The sequence below is a fragment of the Amblyraja radiata genome, chromosome 29 (genome assembly GCF_010909765.2).
Source record: "Amblyraja radiata isolate CabotCenter1 chromosome 29, sAmbRad1.1.pri, whole genome shotgun sequence".
In the NCBI taxonomy this organism is placed as follows: domain Eukaryota; kingdom Metazoa; phylum Chordata; class Chondrichthyes; order Rajiformes; family Rajidae; genus Amblyraja; species Amblyraja radiata.
Genome location: NC_045984.1, coordinates 21,535,107 through 21,556,975, shown reverse-complemented (window position 1 = coordinate 21,556,975; position 21,869 = coordinate 21,535,107). Strand labels below are relative to the sequence as shown.

General features: G+C 42.6%; 1 protein-coding gene across 3 annotated transcripts in view; it reads right to left on the bottom strand.

Annotated features, from left to right (window-relative positions):
- Positions 1-21,659, bottom strand: part of nfic (nuclear factor I C) — a 453,772-nt gene extending 432,113 nt beyond the window's left edge. Inside the window, exon 1 of one of the 3 annotated variants that reach the window (XM_033046834.1) lies at positions 21,412-21,659. In XM_033046834.1, coding sequence (XP_032902725.1) covers positions 21,412-21,507 — 96 coding nt within the window. In that variant the 5' untranslated portion in view covers positions 21,508-21,659. The remainder of the gene's footprint in view (positions 1-21,411) is intronic. The other 2 variants (XM_033046836.1, XM_033046830.1) reach the window with 2 other exon arrangements.
- Positions 21,660-21,869: the final 210 nt, after the last annotated feature.

Genomic DNA, 21,869 nt, shown 5'->3' with positions numbered 1-21,869 from the left:
ATATATATTGTAAATAACTGGTGTCCCAGCACTGAGCCTTGAGGCACCCCACTAGTCACTGCCTGCCATTCTGAAAAGGACCCGTTAATTCCTACTCTTTGCTTCCTGTCTACCAACCAGTTCTCTATTCATGTCAATACCCTACCCCCAATACCATGTGCTCTAATTTTGCACACTAATCTCTTGTGTGGGACCGTGTCAAAGGCTTTTTGAAAGTTCAGATACACTACATCCACTGGCTCTCCCTTATCCATTCTACTTGTTACATCCTCAAAAAATGGCAGAAGATTAATCAAGCATGATATCCCCTTCATAAATCCATGCTGACTTTGACTGATCCTGTCACTGCTTTCCAAATGCGCTGTTATTACATCTTTATTAATCAACTCAAGCGTCTTCCCCACTACCGATGTAAGGCTAACTGGCGATAAATCTCTCTCCCACCTTCCTTCAAAAGTGAGGTTACATTAGCTACCCTCCAGTCCACAGGAATTAATCCAGAGTCTATAGAACATTGGAAAATTATCACCAATGCAACCATGATTTCTCAGGCCACCTCCTTGTGTACTCTGGGATGCAGACCATCAAGCCCTAGAGATTTATCTGCCTTCAGTCCCAACAGTTTACCTAACACCATTTCCTGACTAATGTGGATTCCCTTCAGTTCCTCCCTCCCATTAGATCCTCGGTCCCTTAGTATTTCCGTGAGATTGTTTGTGTCTTCCTTAGTAAAGACAGGACCAAAGTACTTGTTTAACTGCTCTGCCATTTCCTTGTTTCCCATTATAAAATCACTTGTTTCTGACTGTAAGGAACCTACATTTGTCTTAACTAATCTTTTCCTCTTCACTTATCTGAAGAAGCTTTTACAATCAGCTTTTATATTCCCCGCAAGCTTTCTTTCATGCTCTATTTTCCCCCTCTTAATGAACCCTTTTGTCCTCCTCTGTTGAATTCTAAATTTCTCCCAGTTCTCTGATTTGCTGCTTTCTCTGGCCAATTTATATTCCTCTTCCTTGGATTTAACACTATCCCTAATGTCCCTCGTTAGCCACGGTTGAGCCACCATCCACGTTTTATTTTTTTCCCAGACAGGGATGAACAATCGTTGTAGTTCACCCATGCGATCTTTAAATCTTTGCCATTGCATCTCCACCGTCAATCCTTTAAGTATCATTTTCCAGTCTATCCTAGCCAATCCCCGTCTCATACCATCAAAGTCTCCTTTCATTAAGTTCAGGCCCGTCGTCTCTGAATTAACCGTGTCACTCTCCAGCTTAATGCGGGATTCCACCATATTATGGTCACTGTTGCCCAAGGGGCTTTGCACAACAAGATCGCTAACTAATCATTCCTCATTACACAATACCCAGACTAGGATGACCCACCGTCTAGTTCAGGGATTCCCAACCTTTTTCGCCCCGTTTACCCCTGGAAACTTTAATAGCACATAACAATATTATTTCACTTATTTATGAACAACTAATGATAAACAGATACCGGTATACCAGAACTAAACGCAGTCAGTCAATGAGAAAAAATATGTACAAATCCAGAATCAACAAATGTACCCCCTGGGTAGGCGAAATGTACCCTCTGGGGGTAAATTTACCCCAGGTTGGGAACTCTTGCTCTAGTTGGTTCCTCTACACATTGGCTTAGAAAACCATCCTGTATACACTCCGAGAAATCCTCCTCCTCAGCGTTGTTAAATATGAGGCTGTTACTTTGTTCCAGAATGTGGTATTTTATATATTTAATAAAATGAATAAACATCTTAAAGAAAAAAAACTGCCATGTATTTCATTTACAGGTATATCGTATGCCCCAGAGCTGTGCTGTTTCAATGCAGTCCAAATTTTCTGGCACTTTTCCACTACGACTGTGAGACACATCATCTTATTTGATAAACCGCCAAAAAAATAAAATTATGCAGAAAAAATGTAAAAAGCAGACATAAAAACTAATGGCTGACCAAAATGTATATTTAGTGCTTAACAGTCGATAGCTGAGTAATTCATTCCCAATATTTAATGGTTCATTGTGTGTTGTTCTAACACTGACTTGAAATACCCATAAAGATCACAATCTTCACCAGTGCAGATTAAGTGGGTGTGCATTTCATCTATTTGACAGAGAATTTATGTGAAATTCAAATGAATTACATTTTTCTGCAACCTTGTAGTAGGGTTGGAGAGCATGTTGGCTGGTTGCATCACAGCCTGGTTTGGCAACGAGCGCCCAGGGACAAAGGAGATCACAACAAGTGATGAACACAGCCCAGTCCATCGCGGGCACTGACCTCTCCACCATCGAAGGGATCTATCTACAAGAGGGGCAGCCTCAGAAAGGCAGCCAGCATCATTAAGGACTAATACCATCCTGTCCAAGTTCTTATTTCACTCCTGCCATCGGGAAGAAGATATAGGAGTCTGAAAACTGTATCACCCAGGTTCAGGAACAACTTCTTCTCACCAACCATCAGGATATTGAATGCGACAAACTCCAACTAAACTCTGAACTACATACTGCCTTGATTGCACTAGAGACCGGGCTTTGTTTGTTTTTTTGCTCAAATTAGGTGCTTTATCAATCAATTAAAGATCTAAAGTTAAGGTTTAAACTCATCCTGGCATATCTGTTATGTTGTGGAATTTAGCTATTAAGAACTTTTTATATTTGTTTATTATATTATCCATTGAGTACTGTGTCTTTTTTGCAAACCTGCTGTGCTGCTGCAAGTAAGAATTTCTTTGTTCCTTATATGATAATATGATAATAGAACCCTCTTGACTCTTGATTTGACTCTTGAAGTTGTATTTGTTTCGCTCACATTAATAAGTAAATGGACAATGACAACAATGTGAAGATCGACACAAAATGCTGGAGTAACTCAGCGGGACAGGCAGCATCTCTGGAGAGAAGGAATGGGGACGTTTCGGGTCGAGACCCTTCTTCACTCTTCCTCCTCGAACCGAAACATCACCCATTCCTTCTCTCCAGAGATGCTGCCTGTCCCACTGACTTAAACTCCAGCTTTTTGTGTCTATCTTCGGTTTAAACCAGCATCTGCCGTTCCTTCCTACACATGACAACAATGTGAGTTGATTATGAAACCCTCCTCAGAAAGGTGGACACTGAGACCACATTCAAGGAAACCGTGATATTCAACTCATCGGTGGAATATGATCTGGAAGGTCTCAAGAAGACAATCAGCTTGTTTTTTTGCCATTGTCTGTCCTCATTTGGAGACTCTGGTCAAATTTGGAAAGATTGTGCAATTGACGTTGAATTCAAACTGGCGCCACAGAGGGGCAGCTGATACAACTGCTGCCTCACAGTGCCCATCCGAACCTGACCTCGGGTGCTCTCTGTGTGGAGTTTGCACGTTCTACCTGTGATCGTGTGGGTTGATTCTGGGTCCGCCGCTTCCTCCCACATCCCAAAGGTGTGTATGTTTGTACATTAATCGGCCTCTGTTAATGTGTAGGAAGTGGAAGGGAAAGTGGGATAAAATATAACTGGTTGAATGGGGTAATCGATGGTCGGCATGGACTCAGTTTCCATGCTGTATCTCTAAACAAAGAGTTAGGATTAATTGGTGATTGTTGGTCAGCATGGACCTGGTGGGCCGAATGGCCTGTTTCCATGCTGTATCTTACAATCAATCAATTAAAGATCTAAAGTTAAGGTTTAAACTCATCCTGGCATATCTGTTATGTTGTGGAATTTAGCTATTAAGAGCTTTTCACTATTCATTTAACTATTTCAATCCATGGAGATGTTGGCATACATTTAATCTTCCAGAATCTACATTCTAAAAAACATTATTGAATTTATACAACTCCTTGACACAACAAAGCATCTCAAAATGCCTCACAGAAGCATGTAACAGAAACAATGCCACCTGGATTGTCTATTGACTATTGTCTATTGGATGCACACCATGCCGTTCCCCACCTACCCCTATCATTCATCTGGCTTCACATTTCACACCTGTTCTATCCTTATAGCACACCTTTTGTCTTTTCATCTCTGCCCTTTATCCAACCATTTGGCAATCACCCTTCTCACTTGTACCCTCCTACCACTTGCCAGGCTTTGTCCAGCCCCCAACTCTATTTTCCAACTTTATTCATGTCTACCAGAGATGCTGCTAGACCCACTGAGTTACTCCAGCACTCTGTATCTTTTCTTGCAACCAAGCATCTGCAGTTCGTGTGGCTGCATATGGAACAAAAACATATTGGCCTAATGGTAGAGAAAATGATAGATTGAATTGATTGAAAGATACAGCATGGAAACAGGCATTTTGATTATCAGATGGGTGGCATAAGTAACAAATGCTACAGATGAAAAATAGGCAAAAAGGATCTTTAGCCTTTCTCATTCACTCCACCATTCTTACAATTAAACTCACTTCATATGTGTCTACCTCTCACTAGTGTAGGAAGGAACTGCAGATGCTGGTTTAAACTGAAGATAGACACAAAAAGCTGGAGTAACTCAGTGGGACAGGCAGCATCTCTGGAGAAAAGGAATGGGTGACGTTTTGGGTCAAGACCCTTCTTCAGACTTGACCCAAAACGTCACCCATTCCTTCTCTCCAGCGATGCTGCCTGTCCAGCTGATTTACTCCAGCATTTTGAGTCTATCTTCCACCTATCACTTGCCAGGCTTTGTTCCACTCCCATCTCTATTTTCCAGCTTGCTTCCACCTACTACAATCTGTCTCAAGAAGGTCCCGACCCGAAACAACACCTGTCCATTCCCTCCACACATGCTGCCTGATCCACTGAGTTCCTCCAGCACTTTGTGTTTTGCTTAAGATTCCAGCATCTGCAGTTCCTTGGATCTCCGAGTAATGAAGGAAGTTTGTTCTGCTGGAAAACACTGCACCCCAAGTGAATTATTTCCATCTACCTGTGGAAGCAAAAGGTATAAGTCGACATTTCAGATCAAGAACCTGCATCAGAACTGCTGCATGGCAAGTGTTGTTGCTAATGTTGAAGAAGGCTCCCTATGAAGGTCCTGCCATCTCAGTGGCATCCCTGTGGACTTCCACTGCTGCCAGGCATCAATTCACCAAGATCCAATGCATCCTTGGTACAACAACAATATTTAAAAGACACTTGGACAGGTACATGGATAGGAAAGGATTGGGGGGAATGGGCCAAACTCAGGCAAATGGGCCTACCTTGGATGGCACATGTTGGTCGGCATGGAAGAGTTGGTCTGAATGGTCTTTTTGTGTTCTGTATGAATCTAGGATTCTATCTGGTAATGGTCATGTCATCAAGCTGACTTAGGAGCTAAACATGTTGCACGATGTTATACGAGAGAATGAAAAGCACAGTTTTAAATGAACCCCAGTCCATTTCTCCATCAAGCAAGCCAGCCACTGCAGCTTTTTCACTAGGATTGAAGTCAAGTCAAGTCTATTCGTCACATACGTAAAACGTAGATTGTGCCAACAACTGAGTATTAAGTCACAGTTAAACATAAAGTGCTGGAGCAACTCAGCAAGTTGAGCAGTATCTGTGGAAGGAACATCTGTCTATTCCCTCCAGAGATGCTGCCTGACCCATTGAGTTCCTCCAGCACATTGCTCCTCCACTCAAGATTCCAGCATCTGCAGTTCCTTTTAACTATGAGTATAAAACCATTGTTTTAATCAAATTCTCCTTTCATCATTATTATATGCTTTTATACTAATTCTGAGCACTTTGTACATTGCCTTCCGAATCTGTTTTTAAATATGTACTTTCCTGTTTGCATCATTTAATTCATACCTTCATTGCTATGAAAATGACCTGCTACAGAAGACTATATGACAACCCTTGTGGCACAATACTTAGCTTTCACTTCCTGAGTTTTACTTCAGAATCAAAGCGGAATAGTTTACCATTCATTTGATTTAATTCCTTAATGCTACACCACAGAAAGAAAAAGCTGCCTTCACAGATGAACAAGATTTGTAGGTTTGTAGGTTAATTGGCCTCTGTAAATTGCCCTTAGTGTGTACAGAGTGGATGCAAAAGAGGGATAAAGTAGAACGAATGTGAACATGCGATCGATGTTCGGCGTGAACTCGGTGGGCCAAAGGGCCTGTTTCCATTCTGCATCTCTAAAGTAAACTAAACTTATGGATTGTCTGATGGAAATTAGGCAAGGCTAAACAATGTGAACTGATGTGAGAGTATTCTCTCTCTGCTCTTTGAGATCATTGATGGTGGAATGCCCAAGAATGAAGGAAGCTGCAGAAATGAATGAATGAATTAATGAATAAATATTTTTTACTTTATTGTCATGGTGAAATTCTTTGCTTGCATACCCAAGGTATGGAAATAGTCGCCCATAAAGGGCGCTTACAAAGTTACAAAGTTCACCTGCACCAGGTCCCCCTTTGTTCTCCCCCCCCTCCCCCTCCTCACGGCGGTCCCCACACACTGGGTCCTCCATTGTCCATTATACTTCCCCTCCCACGTGGCAGTCCACGCCACACCGTGCCACGCCAAATGTGGTGGAGATTGCTTGTCCATCAGGGGTATTAACCTCCCACCATCGCAGGGATGCTCAAGAAGGCAGCTAACGTCACATATTAAAGACCTGTTTAAAGTCACATTTAAAAGACCTTTGGACAGGTATATTGGATAGGAGAGTTTAGGAGGGATTTGGTCCTAATGCGAGCTACTGGGACTAGCGGTAGAGCTACTGCCTCACAGCACCAGAGATCCAGGTTCGATCCTGACCTAGATTGCTGCCTGTGTGGAGTTTGCACATTCTCCTTGTGACTGTGTGGGTTTTCTCTGGGTGCTCGGGTTTCCTCCCACAACCCAAAGATGTTCACATTTGTAAGTTAATTGGCTTCTGTAAATTGTCCCTAGTGTGTAGGATACAACTCGTGTACGGGTGATCACTGGTCGGCACGGGCTCGGTGGGCCAAAGGGTTTGTTTCCATATGGTATCTCTAAACTAACTTAAATTAAACTAAATTTAGATGAGGCGTTTTGGTTGGCATGGACAAGGTGAGCCAAAGGGCCTGTTTCCATGCTGTGTGACTCTATGGCTGTGTTAAGTCACAGGCCATCCAATACTCACTTGAGCTTGACTTCACAACACCTCCGCTTCCCACCACAGCCCCAACTAATCCACGTTGCCCCCTGCCTGTTTAAGGGGCACAAAAAGGTGGGGGAGTTATTGTCAGAAAGAAAATCGCTCCCCTGGTTATGACTTGTGTGCAAATTGTGCCTGCTCAAAGAAAACTGAATGCTTCAGTAGTTAGAGAGGAGGTTAAATAGTTTAGCAAATGAAGCTGTGCATAAAATAGTCTGGGAGGCATCCTGGGGAGTCTTCAGAAGAGCCATGAAGTGTACCACTAACCGACGTCACCGGCTGTAATTACAGGGAACTGAAGGCCCTGCACACTGCAATAAGAATGCCTGATCCATTGCCCCTCACCACTTCCTGAATGTGTTCGTGGACAAAATAAAACAAGTTTAATATCCTAAACTTGTTCGGTTTGACGGTTGGAATCCTTGTTTGCGGCCATTCACAAATCCTGCTCACAATCTGTAGGAGATTTTATTGGTGGTGTCTGTTAGCACGGTGCAGGTGCCTGTGAATGTGTAGAAAGGAACTGCAGATGCTGGTATATGCCTGAAGATAGACACAAGGTGCTTGAGTAACTCAGCGGGTCAAGCAGCATCTCTGGATAAAAGGGATGGGTGACGTTTTGGGTCGGGAACCTTCTTCAGACTTTTGATATTCCTTTTAACTTTCAGTTCTTCGTTTTACAGTGTCTGATATTCTGGAAACATAAAAAATAGGTGCAGGAGTAGGTCATTCGGCCAGCAAAGCCATTCAATATGATTATGGCTGATCATTCTAAATCAGTACCCCATTCCTGCTTTCTCCCCATATCCCTTTATTCCGTAAATTCTGTTTAATTTTTTGTGGCCGATTTGGTACTGACCACTCAAAGCAAGCAAATCACCATTCAAAGCAAATTTCACCAAAATATTTGAGAACAGAAATACCATATTTCTAATGTACTGCTGTTGTGCTAATTCATGTTGCAATGCATAGAGCATAGGACAGGGCAGGAAGCATTTAGGTTGATAATGTTCACGTCAAACGTGATGCTATGTTAACTTAATCTCATCTGCCTGCACGTGATCCATATCTCTAAATTCCCTTCATATCCATTTGCCTCTTGTAAAAGCCTCTTAAATGCCATTATTGTATCTGCCTGCACCCAATCATTCCCACATTTAAAAAAAACCTGGCCCATATATATCTTAAAATGTGTCCCTTTCACCTTAAAGCTATGCCCTCTAGTCTTTGACATTTCTACTTTGGGGAAAAAGGTTCTGACTGTCTACCCTATCTATACCTCTCTTACTTTTATGAACTTCCATCAGGTCTTCTCTCAGCCTCTGACCCTCTGGAGAAAATAATCCAAATTGGTCCAGTCTCTCCTTGAAGCCATTATCACCTAATCCACATGTCATTCTAACCTGAATTCTGAACCTTCTTCAGTTTGAAGAAGGGTCTCGACCCGAAACATCCCCCATTCCTTCCCTCCAGAGATGCTGTCTGTCCCGCTGAGTTATTCCAACATTTTGTGTTATTCTGGTAAACCTCTTTTGTACGCTCTCCACATACTTCCTGTAATGGGGTGACAAGAACTGTGCACAATGTTCCAAATGCAGCCTAATCAAAGTCCTATAAAGCTGAAACATGGCTTCCTGACTCTACACTCAACTGAAGGCCAACATACACCACTGAAGGCCAACATACACCACTGAAGGCCAGCATACACCACTGAAGGCCAGCATACCATGCACCTTCTTTACCACTTTATCTACTTGTGTTGCCATTTTTCAGGAGCATGGGAACAGGGGCCCTAATGAGTTTAAAAGGAGTGCAGGAGATGAGGGCTTGGTAAACTAGCGGGAGCCTGGGAACTGGGGGACCTGGTGTGTATTAAAGGAAGTGCAGGAATCCAGACCCCTATGAATTTAAAAGGGTGCACAGGAATAGGGTGCCCAGTGTGTGAAACGGAATGTGGAAACTGAGACCAGTTCGTGTGAATAAGCGCAAGAACTGAGGCCCCAGTGGGTTTAAAGGGAGTGAGGGAACTAGGGCCCCAGTACGTGTAAAGGGAGTGTGGTAACTAGCGTCCCAGTGAGTTTAAAGGAAGTGCTGTAAATAGGGGTCCCACTGAGTGAGAGTGGGAACTGTCCCAGTGAAATAAAAGGAGGTGGGAACAAGGGTGGCAATGTAGGAAGTGGGGCCACATGATGTTAAGGAGGACACGGAATCAGCAATCTACTAGCTGGATGCCTAACCATTGGGAGTTCCAAACAACTGGATAGCAGATTCTCAGAGTTTTCCTGGAATGGCTACTGTATCGTGGTGAACAGAATAACTCCTTCCAATTTATCTCAGAACAGCTCACGAGATTGTGTGTGCTTATGTGTGCTTATGTGTGCATGTGTGTGCATGTGTGTGTGCATGTGCACGTGTGTGCAAGTGTGTGCATGTGTGTGCGTGTGTGCATGTGTGTGCATGTGTGTGCATGTGTGTGCATGTGTGTGCATGTGTGTGCATGTGTGTGCATGTGTGTGCGCGTGTGCATGTGTGCGCGTGTGTGCGCGTGTGTGTGTGTAAGTCGGAAGAATTTGAATAAAGCAATCTTTATGTTGACTTTTTTGCTGGTTCTGTCACCCTCTGGGGTGGCCTGATGAATGACTTGAACAGAATACTGTGTTATATTGTAGGGTAATTTGGGGAGTGATTAAGTTTACCACAATCCCTGCCAGCAAAAGCAAAGGTTCATTTAAATGTTGAGTGCTGCACTAATTAGTCGGTAGGTGTTGGTGACACAGAGCTGAGATTTTCTTAGTTCCCAGCTAAGATCAAAGCCTGCCGTCCATGCACACACACACACTTCAGCTTTTCTAAAGAGACAACAGTGATTTCTCGAGTAAACACGGAACAACCAAAACCGAAATGAAGTGAAGTTGTGTGAAGAAGCCTTGTTTCTCAAGTCAAGAGAGAGTCAAGTGTGTTTAATTGCCAAGTGTGCTGACAACTCACCGACAAAATAGAAGATAAACACAAAGTGCTGGAGTAATTCAACGGGTCAGGCAGCAACGAATGATAGGTGATGTTTCAGGTCGAGACCCTCCTTCAGATGGGTCTAAAGAAGGGTCCCGACCATGTATCGCCAAAGATGCCGCCTGACCCACTGAGTTACTCCAGCATTTTGTGTCTTTCCTTGGTAAACCAACATCTGCAATTCCTTATTTCTACAACCTACAAGCCTACATATCTTATGGATGTGGGAGAAAACTGAAGCACCTGTAGAAAACCCACACGGTTAGAGGGAGAACATGTAAACTCCACACAGTCAGTATTGGAAGTCAAGATCGATCCCAGGTCTCTGGTGCTGTGGGGCAATAGCTCTACTGGCTGCATCTCTACGCCATGTTATAGATTCATGGAGTCATACAGCATAGAACCAGGTCCTTCAGTCCAATGTCCATACTGACCAAGATGCCCCATCTACACTAGTCCCATCTACCTGCGTTTGGCCCATACCTCTCTAAACCTGGAGGATAGTTGCTAATTGATTCTATTTCCTTTTGCCTCACCGTACTTCCTGTTTGCTCTTTCTAGATATCTTTAAAAGGAGGAAACTCCACAGTGAGGAACTGAAGGAGTTTGCCTCACATCAAGGCTTTGGAAACAGCCAACTGCTCCAAGACATGTGTCTACAATTATTCCCCTGGCAACGCAGACAAGACAAGGGGAGCACAGCATGGACAGATTGAGGAGGAAGAGTTTCAGAGGGAGATCAAAGATTCGCAGCTTTGAAGAAGAGATGAGCACATTTCCTTCTCTCTCACCAGGAAACAGCGGCAAATTGTGCGTGAAAAGCCTTTGGCTCTCCATTGACACAGAGTGCCATTGATTGCATGCAGGCACTATACATGAACGTGGAGGCACACCAAAGATTTATGTTTAGGTTTAGGTTTATTATTGTCATGTGTACCGAGATATAGTGTAAAGCTTTGTTTAACATGCTATTCAATCAGATCAGGTAATACTGTACATGAATATAAAGAAACCAAACTCAAGTACAAACTCAAACTCAAGCTGGGCGACGAGGCACAGCGGTAGAAGTGCTGCCTTACAGTGCCAGAGACCCGGGCTCGATCCTGACTGCGGGTGTTGGCTGTGCAGAGTTTGTATGTTCTCCCTGTCACCGCGTATGTTTCCTTTCGGTGCTCCGGTTTCCTCTCGCAGCTCAAAGACGTGCAAGTTTGTAGGTTAATTGGCTTCTGTAAATTGTAAATTGTCCCCAGTGTATAGGATAGTGCTGGTGTATGGAGTTTTCGCTGCTTGCTGTGGACTTGGTGGGCCGAAGGGCCTGTTTCCATGTTGTATCTCTAAAGTCTACAATAGACAGAGCAAAAGGGGAGATAGAGAGTGCAGAATATGGTTCTTAGCATTGTGGCGTAACACTTCTATAGACAACGTCCAATGTCTGCAATGAGGAAGGAGAATTGAGACTGTATTCCTCCCCCCCCCCCTTACGGAAGGACCATTCAGAAGCTTGCACACCGAGGGGAAGTAGCTCTTTCTATGTCTGGTGGTGAACGCTTTCAAGCTTCTATATCTTCTGTCTGACGGGAAAGATCCTTGACTATGTTGGCTGATTTTTGCTGAGGGAACGTGAAGTGTAGATGAGGCAATGGTGGGGAGTCCGGTCTGTCTGCTGGACTGGGTTACATCCACAACTCTCTGCAACTTCTGGCGCGTTTGGGGAGAGCATTCTCTAAAGGTTTTCTGAGTGTTGTCTGACTATGTGGAGTGTAATCCCTAGGGTAGACACAAAATACTGGAGTAACTCAGCGGGACAGGCAGCATCTCTGGAGAGAAGGAATTGTTGATGTTTCAGGTCAAGTGTAATCCCCAATACCACAACAACAAATCTCCAGCTTTCTACATTCCCATCTGAATTAAATCCAATACAAGGGGCGCATGGTGACGCAATGGTGGAGTTGCAGCCTTATAGCACCAGAGGCCTGAGTTTGAACCTGACTACGGGTGCTTGTCTGTACAGAGTTTGTACATTCTCCCCCTGAGCCAAACAAAGGCAAATGGGATGAGCTAAGATGGAGCATGTTCGGCATGAATGAATTGGGCTGAAACATAGAAACATAGAAAATAGGTGCAGGTAAGTAGGCCATTCGGCCCTTCGAGCCTGCACCGCCATTCAATATGATCATCCAACTCAGTATCCTGTACCTGCCTTCTCTCCATACCCTCTGATCCCTTTAGCCACAAGGGCCACATCTAACTCCCTCTTAAATATAGCCAATGAACTGGCCTCAACTACCTTCTGTGGCAGAGAATTCCAGGGATTCACCACTCTCTGTGTGAAAAATGTTTTTCTCATCTCAGTCCTAAAAGATTTCCCCTTTATCCTTAAACTGTGACCCCTTGTTCTGGACTTCCCGAACATCGGGAATAATCTTCCTGCATCTAGCGTGTCCAACCCCTTAAGAATTTTGTACGTTTCTATAAGATCCCCCTTCAATCTTCTAAATTCTAGCGAGTACAAGCCGAAATAGGCACAAAGTGCTGGAGTAACTCAGCGAGTCAGGCAGCATCTCCGGAGAAAAGAAACAGTCTTTCTGTTTCTGTGCTGTATGACTCCATAACTTTTAGTTTCATGCTTGTAGAGATGACAGTAACTACACTGAGATTCAGCGTGAGCTATGAGATCCTGATTTTAACTTAACCCAACTTATGGGATCAACATGGTGTTGTCATGAACCTTTTGACTTTACTCTTCATTAAAATCGCAACTATAAAATCAACCACAGGATTTAACGAATGCCTAATCTAAATCCCTAACCACGCTGCCTCTTCCCACAACCTATAGCTGGGGTAGTTTAAAATGAAATTAATCTGTCTGCCTTTGAACAGCTTAAAGATTTTTTTTGGACATGCTTAAATCTTGATTAAAAATTAGTTAAGAAAGGGTTAAGTAATCTAAGATTGCCCCAAGTCTAGAAATGCCTCTGCATTAGTCAGTCAGCAACACTCTTGGGGGAAATATAAAAGTTGATAACGCTGGTTAAAATGGATTTTATACAAGACTGTGCAATGTACTTTGGCTTGCACTATTATGGTCTGGTTACCGAGTATATCTGATAATTTATTGTACCATTGTTTGTTGTATATTTATCTATTTGTCGTGTTGTGTTAATGGGCCTGTAAAGCTGCAGCAAGGTAGAATTTCATTATTGCGGTCCTGGTGCAGTTGACAATTAAACACTCTATACTAACATGCAACTCTGCAGCGGCGCAGCAGTTGAGTTGCTGCCTTACAGCACCAGAGACTCGGGTTCGATCCTGACTACGGATGCTCTCTGTGGCGTTTGCACTTCCTCCTTGTGACCGCGTGGGTTTTCTCCGGGTGCTCTGGTTTCCTTCCACTTTCCGCAGACGTGCAGGTTTGTGGGTTAATTAGCCTCTGTAAATTGTCCCTAGCTTGTAGGATAGAACTAGTGTACTGTCGGACTCAATGGGTTGAACGGCCTGTTTCCACGCTGTATCTCTAAACTAAACTAAACTGAACTTGCACACCCATGAATGTCTGCTTGATGTGTAATGGGCCTGTCCCACTTAGACGATTTTTCAGCAGACTGATGGCGACTGTCAAGTTGCCGGCAGTCGCCTGAAAAACCGGGAACTGGAACGGCGACTGTCAGAATGGAACACACACACACACACAAACACATCACAAAGGCGGGGGCAAGGGCAAGCGGGGGGAGCGCTGTCTGAAATTCGCACGGTGCAAAACCAAGGTGATATAGACACACACAGCGATGAACAGGAAAGTTTGCACCTTAATTAAGACGACTAGCACAGTGTACGGTAAGTCCTTTTAAAGAGGGGGGGGCAAGAGGGGGGAGAGGGGGGAGGGGGGAGAAGGGGGAGAAGGGGGAGAAGGAGTGGAGACAACTTTTAAGAAGCCAGACAACTTTTAAGAAGCCAGCGATACACAGCTGTGAAGTTCGGCGGACATTTAACATTACCGGTCGGTTTTCCTTGGTTCTGAAAACTCCTGCTTATGTTTTTTTCCCCCAATGAGCCAATGAAAATGCCCGGTCAGCAAAGGCGAATAACTAAAACAACCTATGACTACCTGGACTACCTACAACTACATGGCAACCCCACTACAACTGCACTATGACTACAGGATTATCGATTTTCTCCATGGCGGCCAATTTTTGGTTGCAGAAAATTTTTCAACATGTTGAAAAATTTGTGGCGACCGTACTGAGGCCGCGACTAGTTCCCAGAATGCGGGAACACCTCGCGACCATGAAGGAGACTCACCAGAGACCATCAGCGAACATGTGGCGACCATGTGGCGAGCGCAGCGCCTCCTGCACTCGACTTCTTCAGAGTCTGAAGGGTTGAAAAGTCTGAAGAGTTCTTCAGACTCTGAAGAACAGTCTCGACCCGAAACGTCACCCATTCCTTCTCTCCAGAGATGCTGCCTGTCCCACTGAGTTACACCAGCTTTTTGTGCCTATTGTCTGCTTGATATTCTATAAAGGCCCCAAAACACCTGCATGGTCACACAGCAGGGAAACAGGCCCCTTAGCTCAACTTGTCCATGCCGTCCAAGATCTACACCCGCCCCACCTGCCCGGTTTTGGCCCACATCCCTCTAAGCCTTTTCCGTACATGGAAAGGTGCGGGTTCCTGTGCTGATGGGAACTTGCACAATGAACTTGTATTTGGAACATTTGTTTTATTTTATGAAATTGGGGGCTTTGGATGAACGCCCCCCAAAACATAAAACTGATTTGCCCCAGTTTAGTAATTACAAATCCAATAATAGTACAGTGAAAATAATCTTATATTTCTTGACTTTGTTGCTTTAGCCTCCAAAGGCTAATCTAGTGCCTAGAGCACCGGAGAAGCCGTCTTCCTGTGGCATAATGTTGAGACTATATTATCTCTCCTTAATGTGGCCCAGATGTAACAAACAATGAGCACCTCAGCAGAACATCCTCAACTGCACCTCAGCACTCATCTAATTTTTCCTGATTCAGATTATCCTGTGAGTTTTCTGTGACACTGTTCATTTGGTCACCACAGTATGGAAGTTAGGGGCAATGGCTGGAAACTAAATTAATTTTCCAAGTTAATTTGATTTAGCTCAGTTCATTCAAAGCAGATTGCCAAGCAGAAATGTCAGTCTCATGTAATGGATCCGTAACACAGAGCTGGGAACAACTTCCCCATTTCACAATGGGAAACCTTTACTGAATTGGTGGTGAAGAATTGCTAACACAACACGAACATTGTTTTGCTATTTTCTTGCAGAATTACATATTAATGTAGTTTAGGGGTTCAACATGGAAGCTGGCCCTTCGGCCCATCGAGTCCATGCTGACCATCGATCACTCGTTCACACTAGTTTATTTTAGTTTAGCGATACAGAACAGAAACAGGCCCTTCGGCCCACCGAGTCCGTGCCGACCAACAATCCCCGCACATTAACACTATCCTACACACACTAGGGGCAATTTACACATACGCCAAGCCAATTAATCTACATACCTTTATGTCTTCAGAGTGTGGGAGGAAACCGAAGATCTCGGAGAAAACCCACGCGGTCGCGGGGAGAACGTACAAACTCCATACAGACAGCACCCGTAGTCGGGATCAAACCCGGAACTCCGGCGCTGCAAGCGCCATAAGGCAGCAACTCACCGCTGCGCCACTGTGCCACCGTGCCGCTATCTATGTTATCGCACTTTTAGAAACATAGAAACATAGAAATTAGGTGCAGGAGTAGGCCATTCGGCCCTTCGAGCCTGCACCGCCATTCAATATGATCATGGCTGATCATCCAACTCAGTATCCCGTTTTGCATCCACTCCCTATATATTAAGGGCAATTTACAGAGGCCAGTTAACCTACAAATCTGCATTTCTTTGGGATGTGAGAGGAAACTGGAGCACCCGGAGGAAACCCAGGTGGTCTCAGGAAGAACGTGCAAACTCGACACAGACAGCAGGTGAGGTCAGGATGAAACCCAGGTCTATGTCAGCAGCTCTGTCTCAGTTGGTGGCTGTCAAAGCTTGGACCCTTGAATGGGCATGGTTGAAAGGCAGAGGTCATTAGCAAGCTGAAGGTCAGATGCCGACTGCATGTTCCAGGCACCAACCATCAAGTATATAAATAAACGCCCAGCACATCTTCTTTATCCCTTTTATCTTAAAGCCATTCTTTCTAGTGTTTGATTTTACCATCCTAGGAAAAAGGTCCTGGGTGTTTACACTATCTATGTCTCACAATACCCGCAAAGCTGAGAAAAGTGAAGGAACATGCTATAGATGAATAAGAGACAAAAAGGATCTTTAGCCTTTCTCATTTACTCCGCCCATCTGACAATTAAACCCACCTCATATGCATCCACCTATCACTTGTGTAGGAAGAAACTGTAGATGCTGGTTTAAACCGACAATAGACACAAATTGCTGGAGTAATTCAGCGGGACAGGCAGCATCTCTGGATAGAAGGAATGGGTGATATTTTGGGTCGAGGCCCTTCTTCTTGATCCGAAATGTCACCCATTCCTTTCATCCAGAGATGCCGCCTGTCCCGCTGAGTTACTCCAGAATTTTGTGTCGATCTTCAGTGTAAAAAAGCATCTGCAGTTCCTTCCTACACAAAGTGAAGGAACAGCCTGTTTCAATTCCGTCTCCACAAAAAGTTTTCATCATAGTTGGTTTGTATCCTGAGTAGCAATAATCTGCTGAATACCAAGGATTTTTTTTACCAGTTACAATTTATATTAGATATTGAACTACCACTGAAAAGTAAATTCATCCTTTTCAGGTAAGTCATATGAAGTGGTGAAATTATTCATGAACTATAGTTAGATACAGATTAGTTGATAAACCTCAGCCACAGAATGAACTTTTACATTGTGAAATAACAATCATGTCTTATATTTTAATAATACAAACGCAGATAGTCCTGTTTTTGACAGGGATGTTGTACACATCTCGCTTCCGCCTCCTGTATCATATCTGATGGGCTGAATGGCTTCCTTTTGGATCTTGTGGGACTAGGCTACTGAATATGGGGCATCGTGGTATCCCAAAGACGTGCGGGTTTGTAGGTATCCCTCTTAACCTTTCCTATCTTTTGTTTATGAAGGAACTGCAGATGAAGGTTTTTGTCTTAGTTTAGTTTATTTTAGTTTAGTTTAGTAGTATCTTATGGGACTACGTTAGTCTAGGGTCAAGAGTGCTTTATTGTCACATGTCCCAGATAGGACAATGAAATTCTTACTTGCAGCAGCACAACAAAATATGTAAGCATAGTACACTGTAAACAATATAATGTACGAGAGAGAAAAGAAAGTTCAGATGGGGTTAGCTCAGATAACACTTCAGATAAAAGGTTAGATGGGGCATCTTGGTATCCGTGTGTAGGTTTATAAGTATTCCTCTAAACCTTTCCTATCTTTAGTTTAGTTTAGATTAGAGATACAGGGTAGAAACAGTCTATAAAAACTTTATACGTTTATATTTGATGAAAATGGATCATAAGTTAACAAATGAATGCTCGATGTTTTTGGCCTCTGATCATAACAGTTGTGCATTGATGTTACTAACTATTATAAGAGGGCTGGGTTTAAATAAAAATAAATTTGTGATCCAAAGTTAACTTTCTCAATCTTTCTAAGAATGTGCCATTAAGCCCATGGAATAAACATATTGGGCAAGGTTCAAGCTTTGGCCACAGTTGGCTATCTTACTACAACTTGGCCCCAGCATTTTAATGTGAAATTATGCTTCGTGCTTCTGCTCAATATCCATTGCATAATCCCAAGCACAAAATCTTCCTTCTGCCAGTTCAATTATCCAGCATTTTAGGAGCTAGTTTTGGACAATAGTAAAAAATATTTCATAGAATTCTCGACCTGTTCCACCAAGGCACTTGAAAATTGATTTAAATGCAGAAAATAGGTGGATTTAATGTGAACGAAGATAGACACAAAATGCTGGAGTTACTCAGCGGGACGGGCAGCATCTCTGGAGAGAAGGAATGGGTGACGTTTCGGGTCGAGACCCTTCTTCAGACATTAATTAGAATGATACAGGTTGGATGGACTTGAATTGCTACCTCTGGAATGTCGGAGGTTGAGGGGAAACTTGATAGAAGTATATAAAATTATGAGAGGCATAGAAAGGGTAGATAATAATAATAATAATGGATGGGATTTATATAGCGCCTTTCTAATACTCAAGGCGCTGATAGTCAGAACCTGTTTCGCAGGGTGGAAATGTCCAACACGAGAGGGCATAGCTATAAGAAGTGGCATGGAGATGAGCAAGGCAAGTTTTTTTTTTACACAGAGAGTAGTGGGGGCCTGGAACGCATTGTCAGTGGTGGTGGTAGCTGCAGATTCAATAGTGGTATTTAAGAGGCTTATGCACAGGCACATGGATAGGCAGGGAATGGAGGATGTGGATCATGTACAGGCAGATGAGATCAGTTTAACTTGGCATAATCTTCGGCACAAACAGAGTGCGTTGTCGGGCCTGTTCCTGTGCTGTACTGTTCTACATTATATGTTCAATAAACCTTTCACTGGTGAATACAATATTATAAATACACGACATTTAAAATAATCAATTTATTGATTCCACCATAAACTTTCTATGGAACTGATGTGCGGCAATGCTGAGAACTATATACTGCATTCTCTATCTTCCCCTTTGCTCAACCTGTTGTGCTTGAGCTGGTCTTGATTGTATTGATGTATAATATTATATGATCTGATTGAATAGCATGCAAGACAATGCTGTACCCTGTACCTTGATACACATGACAATAATAAACCTAAAACTAAACTTGAATGCCGTTGTACATCACAACAAGCTTAACTTTAAGAGCCTCTGTGAAGATCTGTAAATGCTGGCAAATAACATAAACTCGCCTTAGTGATGAGTTTAATTTGTAGGGGTCCCTGTTTTGTGGGTTGTGTCAGACTCAACAGCAATGTTTTTGACATTTCTACAGATTTCCTCAGAAATTCAATTTGCACTTCCCAGAACTTCCAATGGTAATTTCTGCCGATTTTACAAGTTTCATCAAATTTATTTTGACTGCAAAAAGAAACCATCTAATGAACTGACTCTGCAATTGACTTCTTGAAATTATTGATGTCTATTCTGCATTGCGCAAATTAAGTTTTGTACTTCCAAATGTCATCAAGTGCAGATTGTTTTCACAGATGAAATTATACAAATGCAAAGTAAATACAGATTGATGATACAGACCACATTTCAATTGCTTGTTCATCTCTGTAATATACTTGCACAAACTGGCTGATTGTAAGCGGAAACAATATAGTCCGACACATTTGCTGATGACGCATTTCACATTTGTTTAATGTGAAATATGCTTGCGATCGGATCAAACTTGCTTATTTTCTAATCTGAAAACTATTTTGTGTGATACCATTTTAATGAGTTCATTTGCTGTAGGGCTAAACAAAGTAATCTCACAGATGATATGTTGAACAGAGGAAGAATCACTGACTCTGCATCCCATGAATGTTTATTTTTGATTCCTGGCTACATAACTGATTAGCATGCAGTAATAAGAACTGCAGGAAAATAACACAACTGTATAAACAACGCTTTAATCTATTAAAATATACACATCCATCAGGCCACCATTAGTAATAGGTTATGCTTCAAAAATCAGAGGGTCTCTCAGACAACTTAAACATGTTGTTTGATCAAACAAGAACTCTATTCAACCATTAGATGGACAACATTGCACTGAACTTGCAGATAATGATGAATCAATACAAACATTTTTTTTTTTAAATCACTGCATTTTGTGATATTTGCTAATCATAACTGGCCAGATTAAGACACTTGGATATGAAGCAAGCTAAAAAACACAAATCATTTGGAGCAAAGAATGATCAAGTCTGAAACAGACAATAAATGAGAAATGGAACCAGTGACTGAGTAACCGCCGCATTGTGTTGTTAGTGATTTTTGATAGTTTAATATCAGGACAGGATTTCTAACCTAACTAAAGTTATTCAACTGTTACGGTTCTGACAAGGTAAACTTGTAGATGTAAATAGTTTTTCCGCTATTATACAACATAAGCTTTTTCAAATGACATTCAAGAAAAATAATCCACTTTATCAACAGAACATATTCCACCAAATAGCATGCTTAAAAAAGCCTCATATCCCAACATCAGCTTGCACGGGCACACTTCACAACTGATATTCAAAGACTGCCAATAAACAAATCCCAATCTTAAGAGCTATACACCTCTTACAACTCCAAAGCAGCGGAGAATGACAGACAAAAGATAATTACACATCCCATTTACACTGTCTAAAATCTACCTCAACCGGAGAAAAAAAAAAAATCGGAATAGTTCTAAGATGCACACCAAGAAAATCACAGCTCACTATTGAACAGTCAGACGGTAAAAACTGCACAGATTCTATCAATAAAGCCACCAGTGTGACTGATTGTTGTGTGAATACTCACTGTATGAAACTCTGCAGGGCTAAGAATGAACAAATCTAATAGTTGGGCATTAGAGTTTGCTGCAAAAAATTAAGAAGTATGCAAAGAAATCTTAAAACACCAATGGTTAAAACTAAGTATACAATGAAGCACTATACTGGTTGGAAAGTACAAATAAAGGGCAGAGCATTTGGAGCCTGGTGAATGAGGGACAATTCTGAAACATCTTCACGCATGGACAATCTAATGACTTATTTTATACAATAGGCATTCTCCTTAATGAAGCACAATTACTCCATCAACAGTGGTAGCCAGACTGAATAGGCAAACTCATTACACCACTGAGTTAGCGACATTCATTTGCTGCATTTGATAGAGCAATATAGAAGTGGAAAAAAGTTTGTTCCGAGACCAAAATCACCAATTGGGTTATATCTTTGTATATTCTCTTCTGATACAATAACAGCCTTTTTCTCAGCTACTGCTGAACATTTGAGACAAAGATTAAAATATAAATCATCTTGTTTTAGAAGCACAGTGAGTGACGACAACATGGGGTGAAACACAAGGTTTATTTTAAAGTCGCACAGCCTCTTTGATGGAAAGTTCATGCCTACATCGTTACCCTTTGATACGTAATACTTCATAAAACCCCAAATTTATCCCTATGCTATCCCCTTACGAAAAGACAACAGACATCGCTGAATTGTGAATGCCTCTCACGTTATCTATTGAGTCGGCGTGAGAAACAAAACGCTGGAGAAAAAGAGACTGGCTGCCAACTCACCATCCACCACGTCTTGGCTGACATGTCATAGCACAGCTGCCATTTGATGGAGCTGTCATTTGCCTTCCCGGCCATTCTGTTGCCAGCAACCTGCATGTGATATAGCTTGCTGAAGATAAGAAGCCTAATCGAGAGGACGTATGCTGCGGCATGTTAAGGCAGATGTAAGACAATCCTTGTCAGGCTGCATGACGGGTAGATACATTTTGCCCCTAATAGCCCAACCTTGCAGCTGTATTAAGCATATTAGGTTTACTTAGGCTGCAGTTGTGAGAGAGTGGGAGCTTCCAATATGTTCTGGTGGGTGGCTCCAGAGGTTAAGAGGCAGTCCACTTTTATTTGCATTTTCTCAGTTCCACGCATTCCACTCGGGAATGGTTACCCCAATTGCACTCAGCATTTATCATCAAACGATATTTTACGACTGATCTAGATTTTCAGTGGTTTGTGACTGGGAC